Here is a 16,314-nt window from a genome sequence, read left to right as displayed (position 1 = left end):
ACTTCCTGAATTGACAGCTACATTTATACCTGTGTGTCTGTGAGTAAGACCACTTCCTGAATTGACAGTTACCTGTGTGTCTGTGAGTAATATCACTTCCTGAATTGACAGCTACATTTATACCTGTGTGTCTGTGAGTAAGACCACTTCCTGAATTGACAGTTACCTGTGTGTCTGTGAGTAATACCACTTCCTGAATTGACAGTTACCTGTGTCTGTGAGTAAGACCACTTACTGAATTGACCATTACCTGTGTGTCTGTGAGTAAGACCACTTCCTGAATTGACAGTTACCTGTGTGTCTGTGAGTAAGACCACTTCCTGAATTGACAGTTACCTGTGTGTCTGTGAGTAAGACCACTTCCTGAATTGACAGTTACCTGTGTGTCTGTGAGTTAGACCACTTCCTGAATTGACAGTTACCTGTGTCTGTGAGTAAGACCACTTCCTGAATTGACAGTTACCTGTGTGTCTGAGTAAGACCACTTCCTGAATTGACAGTTACCTGTGTGTCTGTGAGTAAGACCACTTCCCAAATTGACAGTTACCTGTGTGTCTGTGAGTAAGACCACTTCCTGAATTGACAGTTACCTGTGTGTCTGTGAATAAGACCACTTCCTGAATTGACAGTTACCTGTGTGTCTGAGTAAGACCACTTCCTGAATTGACAGTTACCTGTGTGTCTGTAAGATCACTTCCTGAATTGACAGTTACCTGTGCGTCTGTAAGATCACTTCCTGAATTGACAGTTACCTGTGTGTCTGTGAATAAGAATGTTGTGTGTGTGTTCTGTACTCCAGCGTAGTTATACAATTTCTTCAGATCATCGTGGAACTCTACGTATCCATAACCTCGACTCAGCTCAATCTGTACACACTTATAACCACAGATATGGGACGCCAACCTGAGTGTGATAAATCAGCTTCATCAACAACACAGTAAACAATCACCCGGAACTGAATTCTACAGCACTATTTAAAACTGCTAGCTGACAAACTGTTGATGGTCATCTGCTTAACTCTTAAGCGAACATTTATTTTATTTTAAAAATCTCTTGAATACAAATAATTAACAAATTGAGTGGAAGTTATCTTGAAAAGTTATATTGTCTGCTAGATAGAATATCAATGCACACTGTCCTGAACATATTTAACATCTAAATTGTTTACAAAAACTTCAAAAAAGTATTTTAAGGGGAATAACTCTTACGTATACAACAAATGAATCGGACATGTAGTGGTTTGTGAAAGTTTACCTGCATTGATTAATCAGTGTTAATTACCTGGTGAGTGACTGTTTACCAGTCCCCCCTACTCCGACTAGAAGTGCATTACCACGTTCTTGACGAATCATACGAGTGATACGCGATACATGCTCAATAGCGTCCAAGAAGAATACAAGTTTCATTTCTTTAGAGGAGTTCATGTTAAAGTCATCAAGATACTGAAAACAAAACAACATAGATAATTATAACTAAGCAGTGGAAAACTAAATGATGGAGGTATTAAAACTATAGATACTAAACAAGGGTCACAAATTGAACTCTTTATGATAAAAAGAACATAACAGATTTCTGTAACAGAAATAAACTCACATCTTGTAAAACATTGGTAAGTTTTTTCATATCACTAAGTTCTTCATATATCCTGTCTGCCTTTTCTGCTCCAATCTTGATAAAATCTCCAAATATGATAGGATTCTGGGTAAAACTCTCAGGTTCCACATTCTGTAAAGAAAATCAGAATCTTTAAATGTTGTAATTTTCTGCTTCAGGAACAGCAATTTCCAATTTCGAATCCCCATATGTAATTTGCAGCAAAATATATGACTATCAATTATCTACCAAAATACAGAAATACAACAATAAGAAAAACACCATCTTGCTGACTGATAAAAATGTTTAGCCCTAGAACACAGTAACCAAAATTATAGGTTTCTGCTTTTAGACATTACCTCCCCAAAGTGTTTGCTGGCCATTTCTGAGAGCATGGTGTGGAAATATTTCTTGTCCTCGTTATTAATGAGACGATCGTGGAACACTCTCATGGACTCATGACAGAACAAACGGAATATCTGCTTACCATCACGAATAACTCCGGTGTCTGCCTGAAGCAAACCTGAAACAGATGTAACAGGTTTAAAAATGACAAACACATTGAATTTCATATCATATGTACTGGTTTCAAAACTACCTGGACAGACACATAAGTAGAGTATAAATTGCATCATAAAAGTTTTTTGTTTCTCTGTTTTATTCCCCATCTGAGAATTTTACACTCCAGTGGAGACATCGCAAGCTTCCGGTGAAGTGCCACAAATTTTGATGCATACAAGGCTCTCACAATATAGCAGTGAATCATTGAAATACCTACGATAACACAGAGGCTTCACTTCTAAGGTCATATCTAAGTGACCACATGATTCTCACTTCTAAATGCCGAGCACATGGACACAGGACTGTCATTGGCTATGTTAAATGTGTTAGGTTTTTCCGCAGAATTGAGGGCAACTGAGGTTAAACCCAAGCCTCCCGCTATAGCTATAGGCTTCTATGACCGGTCTCGTATATAAGTAAACCCAATTTTAGAAATCGTTATGTTCGTAGACTCTCCTACCTTGAATGCATTTGGAGAGATCTCTGAGGTTGAAGACGTAGTGAGATTTAGCAGGGGTAGGGAGAAGATCGGTAGACATCCTGCCGTATATCTCCACCGCGGCTTGACAGATTGGCTCCGCTGTCTGACGCACAGCTTGGGGAAAGTCCATGAAAAATCCAGCAAGGATTTGCTACAATTTAAAATTGATGTTATCACAAACTTGGCAAACAGGGACCAGAAGAGGAAATACAGTAAATGTATTATATTCGGTGTGTACATTATTTAGCGAAAGTAAAGTGTTTGATAATTTAGCTTGGATTTAATTTAATGGTTTTATATATATATATATAAGTTGATCCATAACTATAAATATTTTGTGGTGTACTTGACTTTTCAGAAGGTCTCCTTTGCCAAAGGAGCTGAAAAGAACACACCGCCAAGCACAGTACAATAACGAGAACTTGTTTCTAATCATGAACACCGCCAAGCACAGTACAATAACGAGAACTTGTTTCTAATCATGAACATCGCCAAGCACAGTACAATAACGAGAACTTGTTTCTAATCATGAACACCGCCAAGCACAGTACAATAACAAGAACTTGTTTCTAATCATGAACACCGCCAAGCACAGTACAATAACAAGAACTTGTTTCTAATCATGAACACCGCCAAGCACAGTACAACAAGAACTTGTTTCTAATAATGGCTTTATTGGTTTCAGAACCTCTTATTTCTTTCCTTTTTTTAGACCTGGGTCCAGTTGCAGAAAAGTTAGTTTAGTTTAACTAACAGCTGATGTGAAGTTAACGCTATATACATAAATGTATGAGTTCATGGCAAGTTAATTGTCAGTTAAAGTTATATAACCTTTGTACAACGGAGTCCAGGCATGTAATGATTTACAACAGAAAGAGTTGACTCACCATAAACATGTGTTTTAAGCTGTGTTCAGAGGGGGGCGGAATAGACAACATGGCAAAATGACGGAAAAATCTCGGAGAGACAGGATTCCTTCCACCACCAGGGGGCGCACAGGCAGCAGATAATGTTACATCCTGTAAACGTGAAACATGTATGTAATATGAATATTTGAAATGTAATGGTTAAAGAAGGGCAGATAACTATGTTGTCCTAGTTGGAAAAAACTGTTAAAACATTGTCTAAAGGAATGAATACATTTGCATTATCATAAAACGGTTTTATCATCATTTAGTTAAACGTTGAATTTCTATGTTTTCATGCTGAAATAAGACCAAGAAATCAAGTCATCAAAGTAGGCAGAACTAGAAACCATGAAATAAGATGGTTAACCATGAAATTTGACAATTAAACCATATATCAATAATCCATTGCGTATGACAGTACAATAGGTCACTATATAGCAGTGATCATGTGATACTGACCATTGCGTATGACAGTACAGTAGGTCACTATATAGCAGTGATCATGTGATACTGACCATTGCGTATGACAGTACAGTAGGTCACTATATAGCAGTGATCATGTGATACTGACCATTGCGTATGACAGTACAATAGGTCACTATATAGCAGTGATCATGTGATACTGACCATTGCGTATGACAGTACAATAGGTCACTATATAGCAGTGATCATGTAATACTGACCATTGAAAAAGATACAAGAATTCATTACACATCTGGTGAAGAAGAAAACGGTTACAATTCTTACACGGGTTAAGCCCGTTTTGACTCGAAACTCCTTGTAACCACAAATAAAGATGGTTACGAGGAGTTTCGGGTCAAAACGGGCCTCTCGTGAATCGTTACCTGGTGAAGAAGAAAATAAATGCAATCATTACCTGTATTTCTTTCCAGAATAATTTTTCCCTATCATACATTCCTCCAAAGTCCTGGTACTGTCTCAGCAGTTCTATTGGGGGCTGAGACCCGTAAGTGTCTAGTTTAGGCATGTTCAAATCGTCCACAAAAATTATCACACGTTTGCCAACTGGGGCACCGATAATGTTCTTTCTTCTTTTCTCCAGTTTTCCTTCAATCATTTCCTGTGTTCGTTTACTACTGGTCTGAGCAGAAAAGTTAATGAATTGGGGCACATAGTTGGCTTTCTCAGCAATCCCATTTAGTAGTCCTCTGGCAACGACAGACTGTAAAGAACAAAATATTTTGCCTTTTCACTAATTTTTTTTCATGTATTTATGTTAAATGGTATGCAGACTTGCATCCATAATAACACATAATCTGAAGTTTATTTAAGGAGGAGTGACACGTAGTCATAATGGCCGACTTCCTTTTGAAAAATGGTTGAAAATACAAATATCAGCAATACTTTTTAAATCTAATTTCCTAGCTGGACAGCTTAGTAGGTTAACATGTCGGCTGCTGATATGTAGATCATAGGTTTGAATCTAGCAGTGGGAGGGTTACTTTTTTTTCCAGATTACTCTCAACTAAAATTGTTTTTTTTTTACTTTATGAGGTAAATTTAAAAGTTATTGTACATATCCTGAACTTTCCATTCATATCAGATTGCTCTGGTGTGTTATTCCTCCTAAAAACAAAGCCTTCATTTCAAATTACTATATTGCAGATTTAACCAGAGAATTTTGATTACCTTTCCCACTCCCGTTTCTCCAGTGTACAGAACAGAACGTTTCACGGAGAGGAACTTCTCCAGGAGGTAACCAAATCGCACGGTGTCCACTGTGGGCACTAACATCTCAAAGAACGGCACTTCCTTGTCGTATTTAAAAGCTGGGACAATTTTCTCCCATAAGTCCATGCGGCGGGTCTCAAAGTCCATGTAGCAGCTCCATAGGTCTCCTGCGTTAGGGAGCTATTGCCAACACAAAAGACAAGCGATTACATTTAGTACATATACCGGAGATTTGGCACTCAATTGAAATTGTTTATCAAATATCACAGTGAGCACTGATTTTGGAAATATTTGCCCACATTTTAATTTTGCCACTTTCAACCTCATTTTCAGTGGGTGAATTTAAGACTGGGCGAAACTGTTTTCTCTTATCTCTCTTCTAACACAACTGAGTACGTACAAATTTAAAATGGGATGAAAATATCTGCAAGTTTAGATAGGCAAAAATAACAATTATGAGGCAAAAGTAAAACTGTATACAATATTTTTGAAAACTGATTGATAATCTGAACGTTTTCCTTATTTGGTGACCCCACTATTTATAGAATAGGCTCACTTTCAAAGCAGTTGTATGGAAATTTCATATGAATGATACAGGAGAGCTGAATACATTCAATTTATATGAAAGATTATCATGTAAAAGCTGTATGCCACAAGAGAACCAAATTTATCTTAAAGAATCCAGCTATTCCACTAAATTTTCTCTAATGTTGACTAACCTTTGCATCACCATTCTCCTCGAACTGTTGCCTGACGTACGTGTCAAAGGCATCCCAATAATTATCAGTGATGTTTCCTCCGATACACCACAGGTAACAGAAGACAAATGTCGTACACAGGAGGGGGTTTAATTTGTTCATATCCTGGTTCAAATCAGGCCCACCACGACGGAACAGCAGGGACTCCAGGAGACAACAGAGGGAGGCAACTTTGCTGATGTCAACCTACATGACAAAGAGGGATCTGTGTTAATTCAACTCTTTACTTTTTAAGAGGGATCCCTGTTAATTCAACTCTTTACTTATTAAGAGGGATCCCTGTTAATTCAACTCTTTACATGTAGTTATCTTTTAAAAGGGATCTGTGTCAATTCAATTCTTTATCTGTTAAGAGTGACATCTGTTAATTCAACTCCTTACATGTTAAGAGGGATCTGTTAATTCAACTCCTTACATGTTAAGAGAAATCTGTGTTAATACAACTCTTTACATGTTAAGAGAAATCTCGGTTAATTCAACTCTTTACATGTTAAGAGAAATCTCTGTTAATTCAACTCTTTACATGTTAAGAGGGATCTGTTAATACAACTCTTTACATGTTAAGAGAAATCTCTGTTAATTCAACTCTTTACATGTTAAGAGGGATCTGTTAATTATACAACTCTTTACATGTTAAGAGATATCTCTGTTAATTCAACTCTTTACATGTTAAGAGGGATCTGTTAATACAGCTCTTTACATGTTAAGAGGGATCTGTTAATACAACTCTTTACATGTTAAGAGACATCTCTGTTAATTCAACTCTTTACATGTTAAGAGGGATCTGTTAATACAGCTCTTTACATGTTAAGAGGGATCTGTTAATACAACTCTTTACATGTTAAGAGAAATCTGTGTTAAATTAACTCCTTTACATGTAATTATCATATAAGAGAGATCCCGATAAGATAAACACACATGGTGTATTTTTCTTCTTACATGTCATATAGTCATGTTAATTTTTTAATGCTAGGACTGAATCACTCCTCGTCTCTGTTGCAGTCAGCAATAATTAACAAAGTTGATGAAAATAAAGACAAAGCTAGTTCCAATATTACCTGGTTAATGCTTTGCTGGCACTTTTTGCGGATGAAGGTCAATCCATTGTCCACATATCTTACGAACAAATCCAACAAATATTCTCGGATTTCATCCTTTACTTTATCAGCATATCCATTCATCCAAGTTTGTACATATGGAAGCCATTTCAGTTCCTCGGGGTCCACAAACACCATACCACATCTATAAAGAAATCAGAGAATCATTCTAGCTTTAAACTATATTTCATAATCTTTGTTTCACATCTACGACAATCAGATTGACTATAAAAAATCTGTCTTGCAATTTACCAAGGACAATTCTTCATCCAACATGAGTACATTTCACAAAGTAACAGATGAAAATAGTACATTACAATAATATAGGTCCCTGAATTTCCAAGCTGTATGCAAGGTGAAGATAACGAACAGTGATCAATCTCATAACTCCTATAAGCAATACAAAATAGATAGTTGGGCAAACACAGACCCCTGGACACACCAGAGGTGGGATCAGGTGCCTAGGAGGAGTAAGCATCCCCTGTTGACCGGTCACACCCGCCGTGTGCCTTATATCCTGATCAGGTAAACGGAGTTATCCGCAGTCAAAATCAGTGTGCCAAGAACGGCTTAACAATCGGTATGAAACACATCAGACAGCATTTGACCCAATGACAGGTTGTATTGACGAACTAGATTGTTATAAAGACCATAGAATTTGCGAAATGCTGACTTCAAATGTCAACTGAATTTAAGATACAGTTCAACTTTATTATCTTAAACTTGATGGGACCGAGTAAAATCTTTGAGATATATGAATAAGTGGTTGGAACTTCTGAATCACCGAAGGGGAAAGAAAAGAGCAGACTACACTACACTCTGCAATATGTGAATTTACATTGAATGACTTGTTGCCCATGACAGTTGTGGCTGCAAGGTTGTTTTTTAACTTCTAAGAATAGAATAAATAACCTGATAGTGGTTGTTCTAAGAATAAAATACATCACCTGACAGTGATTGTTCTATGATTAGAATAAATGACCTGACAGTGGTTGTTCTAAGAATAGAATAAATGACCTGATAGTGGTTGTTCTAAGAATAGAATAAATAACCTGACAGTGGTTGTTCTAAGAATAGAATAAATGACCTGACAGTGGTTGTTTTAAGAATAGAATAAATGACCTGACAGTGGTTGTTCTAAGAACAGAATTAATCACCTGCTGACGGTGGCTGGGGAGGCTACGGCCAGATCTTGTACCTCAAATAACATATGTATGTAGGGGGTGAACTTGATTCTCTCACTGTTGGCCAGACACAACATCTTGTTGTCGTCCAACACCGTGTTCATATTCTCAATCCACAAGGCATCCACGGGTCCATCACACACCACCCAGTGGTGGTCCATTGAGGTGTCCTGAAATGATACAAGGGAAAGGGGGGGGGGGTATTATTCACTTATGTAAGATTATAGTCACGAAATGTAGATTAAGAAAAAATTTACACAGTCATCCAAGACATTATATCAACATTGTGAAATAATTTTTATCTTTAGTGTAACGTTCATATAAAAAATATATATTTCTACTGTATATCTAATACTACTAAGTAAATCTTATACAGATAAACATTGCTCCTAAACATAAATTTGATCTTGATCTATCCATCAAACTTGTTTGTACTTGGCTTTACTCATCCAGGAAAACCTCTCGCTGTCTCCTTACCTGTACACAGGATCTGACTGTCATTGCCATCAGGCCGTCAGACCACTCCAGGGTCAGTTTGTTGATCCCCCCATACAGCTCCTCCATAGTGATAGACTTGGGGTTAAGGACGTGGGTGTGACATGGCTGATAGAATGGATTCGTCTCCCCAGCAGCGTGCAGATTTGTCAACGCCTCTTTCAGCACCTGTAGAAAAAAAATATGAAGTTTTTATTTCAAGGGTTTTGCCCTATAACTTGTAATTTAAACTGCTTATTGTCTCATACATGTAACTATACCTTGCATATTCTATTTCATATCATATTCTGTAATTTCGCCCTTTATTGCATATCACATTCTGCGCTTGTTGTGTATGTACGAGGGCGAGTCAATAAGTAACCAGCCTAACTTATTTCCGGTTGAGATCCACCTCTTCTTTTTCAATGTAATTGGCCTCTAGTGTGATGCACTTAGACCAACGGTGTTCAAGTGCCATCAGCCCAGAACTGAAAAAGTTGGGGTCCTTTCCATTGACCCACTCCTCATCTGCCATCATGACTTCTTTGTCAGACCAGAAATGACATCCCTGCATGGATATCCTTTTTCAAGTTTGGAAATAGGAAGAAGTCGCTAGAAGCTAGGTCTGGCAAATAGGCAGAATGGGGTATTAATTCATACTCGTTTCGCTCTACAGCATCCATTGCAACTTTACAAGTGTGGACTCTTGCATTGTCCTGTTGCAGCAAAACACCTTTAAAGAGCTTACCTCAGTGTTTTTCACAGATGGCAGTTCTCAGTTGGTCTAGCAAGTTTGCATAGTACACGCCAGTTATTGTACTTCTCTTGAGTAAAAAGTCCAACATAATAACGTCTTTTGTGTCCCAAAATACTGTGGCCATCACCTTGCCAGCAGATGGTTGCGTCTTGAACTTTTTTGGCCTCTACCCACTGATGACTCTGAGCTTCATTGTCTGACTCATAATAATGAACCCAAGTCTCATCTACAGTCACTAGACACAAAAGAAAATCATCTTTTGACCTAAAATGCTTCAACAATGTGCTGCACTGGTTGCCATTTGCTCATCGCTAAGGGATTTGGGGACCCAGCAGGCTGTTAGCTTGCGCATATCTAAATGCTCATGTAAGATTGTTGAAACGCTACAATGTGAAATGCCTTATGCCTGCGCTATTTCTTTCACCTGAATTCGCCTATCAGAGTATACCAGATCCCGAACTTTCTTACACATTTCTTTATCGGTGGCATCCAGTGGGCGTCCAGACCTGGCTACATTTTCTAAAGACATTCTACCGCGTTTCAATTCCGCTACCCAGAATTTAACCTGAGCATCAGATGGTGCAGAAGACCCATAAACATCAGCTAACTCGCTGTGCATTTTGTTGCCTGTTTTACCTTTTTAATACAAGTACCGAATTATAGCACGGTACTCAACTTTAGATGAAAAGGATGCCTTTGCATCACTAGCCATGTTTGACAATCAATATCTTATTAAAGAATGACTCGATACACGTGCAATTTTGTGCCCAGGTATAAAACATGTATCGAAGCAAGGCAAGAAAATTGTGACCGTCTCGGTCAGTCAGAAATGGGAGAGGCTGGTTACTTATTGACTCGCCCTCGAACTCTGATTTGCCCAAATAACTGATGATGTGCCAAACAGTTTTTGTCTAAGTTGTACTATGTACACCGTTGTTTTTTTTTTGGGGGGGGGGGGTCATGTGTACAGTGGTTTTGTTTAAGTTGTACTATGAATACCATGGTTTGTTTGTTTGTTTTTTGTCACATGTACACTGGGTTTGCCTTGGGTAACTTACATTGTACACTGTGGTCTTTCCCCCTCCTGTGGGTCCCACCAACATGACTCCGTGGCGAACCTCCATCGTCTCGTAGAACTGAATGATTTTCTTGACCTGAGTCTGTACAGTTTGGAGTTTGTTTTTCACTACAACATTCTTAATTTCTTCCTCCAGTGTCCCATAGTCATGTTCTGGGATTTCTACTCCAGGGAATAAATCTTGGAGGATAGCCTACAAAAGACAATAGTATGATATGCAATTCACCATAAAACACATAATTAATTAAAATTTTGCTTCACCTGAAACTTTTGATAACTTCTGAGCATTGCGGGCTTCTTTTAATGAAAGCATTAAATAAAATTCATTCAAAATGTTCTGAGATTGCATTCCATTCTAAATACAGTGTATACACAGAGCAGTGGAGTCAGTCTTGAAAATAGAATAAACCAAACTTTTATATATTTTTCTAACACAGATCCCATCAAATATTGGGAATTTAATGTAAATCTACTTAGGAAATGGCGGTGGGTCCTTTTATGTGGCTGTTGGTGGTGGGGACATAATTGTCACGGCATATAGAAATTATGGTTTTTTTTCCCCATTTGGTATGGAAGTGGAGTGGGTGGGATAGGGGGTGGGGGTATAGATATAACCATCCTGGATGAACTCCTACCTGAAACAGAGAGGCATCCTGCTTCAGGAACTTGGGCAGGTTACTGTCCCTGAGCGCGCGGATCAGTACCACATCCTCGTTCTTGTCCGGGTTCTGTCTTTTCAGGGCCCCGGCCATGACCAACACCGACTTGACAGCCCTCATACCGAAGTCATAGTGGTCCTGCTGGGAGAGCTGCTCGCTGCACAGCTTGTACATCTGTACCATCTTCTTGGCCAGATTCTTGGATGACTCGAATCCCTCGGAGTATAGAATGACCTCAGCAATCAAGGCTGGAAGAATAACGACATGCGACAATGGATAGATTTCCTCAAATTTAGAAACTTACTGACAGCTACCTCTGAGCTTATTGATCAATATTTTAGATGTGATTTGAATCTTTGGAACGTGGCTGTCATTACCACGTGAGTGTGACTTCTTTATTTGACATCTACATGTAGGTAAGGCAGTGTGAAATAAGACTAAGATTTAGATTTGTAAGAAACTAAATCAAACCCCTTAAAACAACATAATAGCATAGGGGAAAACAGTTCATTGTAATCAAACTTCAATATGTCCAATACAATTTTTGCAATTTTCCTCTCATAGGGGAATTAATATTACTTCGTAATAAATTTGAATTCATTATAAGCAAGTTCATCATAAACAAGTTTTACTGTATGTACAATGAATATAAATCTATACATGCACACAATAACAATCAATAAACTTAAAATGGATTCACATCTAGAATCAGGATTTTTTTATGATTAGGAAACATACCATAATCTGGCACCATCATAGAGATAGGTCTAAATAGGGCCTTCAGATTGTCCGGGAGTTCGGTTCTGCCAGCGTATCCTGGGTTCATGGTGATGAAAGCAGCACAGGTCATCACGAGCTTGATCTCGCGACCCTCAAACATGAAGCGGGAGACTTTGGCCATCTTGGCATTTCGGATCGTGATCAGCTGCTGGGCAATGACCGACAGGACCTCAATGTCAATTCGGTTGAACTCGTCAAAGCAGCACCAAGCACCAGACTGAGCCAGACCAGAGAAGAATCGGCCCATCATCTGAAAAAAGGGAAAATGTTGCAGGCATCCAGATTTAGAAATCCAAATCTAGATTTAAGACATAACTTACAGACTGCAGCTTATATTTGAGGTGTTTAAAAGCCCTAAACAAATAAACATGGACACCAAAGAGAGAGAAAACAATGCCCTGTACATGAAAATTCATAAGGAGTGGCCAATAGAGGAGCAATGTCTAACCTTGTAGTCCAGCCCATCAGAGCAGTTGAAAACCACACACTGTTTGGCGAGAGACTTGGCCAGATCTTTGGTGGTCTCTGTCTTTCCCGTCCCTGCGGGGCCAGCTGGGGCACCACCCAAGTCCAGCTGTAGGGCACCCATAAGGCATAGGTAACAACGATCCTAAAAATAGAAACTGGCATTGTCTTACTAGTGTCTCCACATACAACAGTTACATGCTTGTACTGAAAAAAAAAGTCCAGTCAGTCAAGAACTTGTTCTTTGTAAATACTAAAAGTTTGCTGATTGAAAATAAAACAGGTATTACAGAACAATTTTCTTCAAGTACAATTTAATTGTTTTGACAGATATTTTTCATAAAAAACTTTTAAGTTTCTTACAATTCATTTCCAAAATAGCTGTAAGATTTTCATAATCAATGCATGACCATTAAATGATTCCAAGTGACATTACAAACACGCACCAGTGTGAGATGACCATTAAATGATGTGACTACAATTTATAAACACGTACCGTCAGTGGGGTGATGACCAGTCGAGGTGACGCTCCCAGATACTCGTAGCCATACACGTACAACGAGTTGGACATTCTGACTACACAGTTGTCCATTTCTAGGTCCCAGTAATATCTCAGCTGCTTCTGCCAATCAAAGTTGGTCACTGTGTCCACTTTTGTGTCCACCATCCCCGTGATCATGTCTCGGGCATGCACGTCTATCGTAATTAAGGCACACAGGTTGGCTCGTGCCAGTTTGGGAATTTCCCCTCGCACAAGGCAGGCAAGTTCATTCAAATCCTACAGCAGATAAGATGTGACTATAACTATATATTCAGACAAAACTTCTTGCTTGAACTTGGCAATAGGTCTGTTAATTTATAAATCTCAGTGTAATGGTTGCTCAGTTCTTAAAATGTAGTCATTCCTTCTTTCACATTTAAAGTCTATGATTATGCAATAAATATTCTCTGAAATTTTGATACTAATGAAATAAATTCGACCATTTCCACATTTTCATGGTTTAACAGAGCAAAGAATTTCTGCTTTAGAGAAGATCATTTTGAACAAACATTTCATTTAGAAGAAAAAACTTAGATCTGCCTCTCACCTTGAAGCACTTCTGCTCAAACATTTTCATTCCTTCCAATCTGTCCATGTCACTCTCTAGGACTTCTGTCACGTCTCGGCACCAGACAATCTGCGACACCGTCAGGACAATTTGAGAGGCATGGGTCACCACCCACTCAGCCCGAGGCCTCTGTTCATAATCCGCAAGGGCGGACTTGACAAGTTTACGTAAATTCACAAACATGGCTTCCTCTACTTTTCCCAGCCAGTCTTCCACATTTCCTCTGGCTTTCAAGCCCTGGAGAATAAAATTCAAAGTGTCTTTAAATTTAAATTTTTCTACAGTATCTCAAATCTAAATCCAAAACACACAGAAAACGACACCATGTTTTTATTCAAAACTGCTACTCCAATCCATCTCACCTTCCTATACTGACTTTTTGAGACTTATACCCTTCCTAATCTGAATTTTTGACACTTACCCTAAGTTGACATTTTGAGACTTCCTAAGCTAACTTTGAGACTTCCCCCTTTCGAGATTTCCTAGGCTGACTTTTTGAGTCTTTCTAAGCTAACTTTTTGAGACTACCCTCCCTAAGCTGAATTTTTTACACTTACCCTTTTGAAGCTGATTTTTTGAGATTTACCCTTCCTAAGCTGAATTTTTTTTTTTACACTTACCCTTCCTAAGCTGATTTTTTTTAGACTTACCCTTCCTAGGCTGATTTTTGGAGACTTACCCTCCCTAAGCTGAATTTTTTAGACTTACCCTTCCTAATGTGACTTTTTAAGACTTACCCTTCCTAAGCTAACTTTTTCGTTCTCCGGGGAGATCATGGACAAAATGTCATTTGTATATTGCACTTCCTCTGTTAAAAAAAAGATTGTTTTTTAATCAAATGGAAACAATCAATATTAAAATATAAAAGGTTCCTTTTCACAAAATGTTAGTCACTGATAAACATGTATTGGGCATTCAGTGCAGCAACAATGCTAGAATTTTATTGACTGTCTTACAATTCTGAAAATGATTTAAGTGACACAAAGTACTCCTTGGTCCTCTGACTGAATATCATTCAAGTCTGTACACTACTTGTTAACAAAACAAGATGTGTAAGTGAAACAATGATGCCCCCGTATGGTAGCAAATTAATTCTGGTACCACAAGAAAGGTTCTTGTCACAAGGTAAACACACATAAATGTGAAATACGAAAGTCAGAGCACTAAATGCTTAAAAGTTTGGTTAAAGTTTTACAAAAGCAGGTCAAACTCCTGTGTGAAAGTTAAAAATTTTGGAACCAAAAGAAAGGCCTTGTTACATGGAATACATATGTGAAATATGAAAGCCTTAGCACTAAACATTCAAAAGTTAAATAAACAGACAAACGGACAGACCAAAAACGATATGCCCCTTAATCTCTAATTATGGAGGCATAAAAAAAAAATCATATACCATTTCATATTTATTAAAAATTGCATCTACATCGTAATAAGATATTTCCTGATCAATAACATCTTAAAAATTGGATAGATCATGAATCTAGCATTATTCAAATATACAATATTTCTGTGAATATGTAATATCTCACCGTCAGGGTCCTGGGAAGGTTGTGTTCCAAACTCAAGTTTTGCAATGGCGTCAAAGCACTTCCTGAGGTGAGGCTGAACAGCCAATGGGTTTCTTGTCTGAGCCAAAATCTCCAGCAACTCATCATTAGACAAGAAATAAAATCTGAAAACGAAAATCCAGTTTACATAAAGCTACAGTTAACTAAGGCCAAAAAAATTAATAAATAGTTTCTATGTCCAAAATTTTTTAATTTTTATGAGACAGGCATGTATTTTTTTTTACTTGGTGTAGTATGAGTTATCTTTCTTTTTTATGTTAACTGTTGTATGAGTTATCTTTCTTTTTTATGTTGACTGTTGTATGAGTTATCTTTCTTTTTTATGTTGACAGTTGTATGAGTTACATTTTCTTTCTCATGTACATGTTTATATAGAATAAGAGCAATGGAAGTCTTATTTCTATTAGAAATAGCTTAATTCACATTACTTACTATCAAATTTACACTACTATTCTTAAACACATGCACATAAATGAGTATGCATTCAATAATTATTTAATAAAAAAAAAAATACCTATATTTTTATTAAAACCTTCTGAAAGTTCTACATAATCATTTATAACAAAAGAGTTACCTCATTTACATAAATAAACAAAAAATAAATCATAAAAAAATTCCATGCGGTACCTTTTCAACAGATGCTTTCTGGCCTAAAGCCTTCACTTTCATAAATTAAAGAACTTTTTTCTACTTCCATCCATAAACAAACTGTTCTGAAACCTAAGATTAGTTTTGGCAGGTGTGGAACTGTGAATGTATGGGGGTGGGGTTTCAATAACACGGCAAACACAATGACGATCAGAGAGGGCTGACTGTGTGTTTGGATCAAAGGATGGAACAGAAGAAAGAAATATTTACATACCTGGCAAACAGAACTCTCTTAGACTCCAGGTAAGCCTCAAGACATTTCTGGATTTGGTCAAGTAAGGCATTGTTATTTTGGAATGTCTCCAGCAGACCTGTCAATCAATCAAAATCAAAACATCAATCTCTCAGATTGTACTATCTAATGCGTTGCAGCTCACTTACGCCGTCTGTTTGTTAAGATTGCGATGATTTACCTGGCTGAGTAGCGGCTCCGATGACCAGTGGTACTTGGATTACCTTAACATTGTTTGGAGCTGGTTTACAGATTACAGTACTATATATA

General features: G+C 37.8%; 1 protein-coding gene across 3 annotated transcripts in view; it reads right to left on the bottom strand.

Annotated features, from left to right (window-relative positions):
• Positions 1-16,314, bottom strand: part of LOC125661113 (dynein axonemal heavy chain 6-like) — a 73,526-nt gene that overhangs the window by 29,434 nt on the left and 27,778 nt on the right. For all 3 annotated transcript variants that reach the window (XM_056148138.1, XM_056148139.1, XM_056148140.1), the window contains 21 exons: positions 16,027-16,123; positions 15,126-15,268; positions 14,334-14,404; positions 13,576-13,833; positions 12,984-13,265; positions 12,471-12,632; positions 11,981-12,272; positions 11,219-11,490; positions 10,564-10,776; positions 8,752-8,937; positions 8,248-8,444; positions 7,052-7,235; positions 5,955-6,179; positions 5,194-5,415; positions 4,421-4,726; positions 3,523-3,654; positions 2,615-2,786; positions 1,953-2,116; positions 1,594-1,725; positions 1,282-1,442; positions 753-903 (listed from right to left, as the gene is read on the bottom strand). In XM_056148138.1, coding sequence (XP_056004113.1) covers positions 753-903; positions 1,282-1,442; positions 1,594-1,725; positions 1,953-2,116; positions 2,615-2,786; positions 3,523-3,654; positions 4,421-4,726; positions 5,194-5,415; positions 5,955-6,179; positions 7,052-7,235; positions 8,248-8,444; positions 8,752-8,937; positions 10,564-10,776; positions 11,219-11,490; positions 11,981-12,272; positions 12,471-12,632; positions 12,984-13,265; positions 13,576-13,833; positions 14,334-14,404; positions 15,126-15,268; positions 16,027-16,123 — 4,022 coding nt within the window. The remainder of the gene's footprint in view (positions 1-752; positions 904-1,281; positions 1,443-1,593; positions 1,726-1,952; positions 2,117-2,614; positions 2,787-3,522; positions 3,655-4,420; positions 4,727-5,193; positions 5,416-5,954; positions 6,180-7,051; positions 7,236-8,247; positions 8,445-8,751; positions 8,938-10,563; positions 10,777-11,218; positions 11,491-11,980; positions 12,273-12,470; positions 12,633-12,983; positions 13,266-13,575; positions 13,834-14,333; positions 14,405-15,125; positions 15,269-16,026; positions 16,124-16,314) is intronic.

This window comes from Ostrea edulis, chromosome 8 (assembly GCF_947568905.1).
Source record: "Ostrea edulis chromosome 8, xbOstEdul1.1, whole genome shotgun sequence".
In the NCBI taxonomy this organism is placed as follows: domain Eukaryota; kingdom Metazoa; phylum Mollusca; class Bivalvia; order Ostreida; family Ostreidae; genus Ostrea; species Ostrea edulis.
This window is presented reverse-complemented; position numbering and strand designations above follow the sequence as displayed.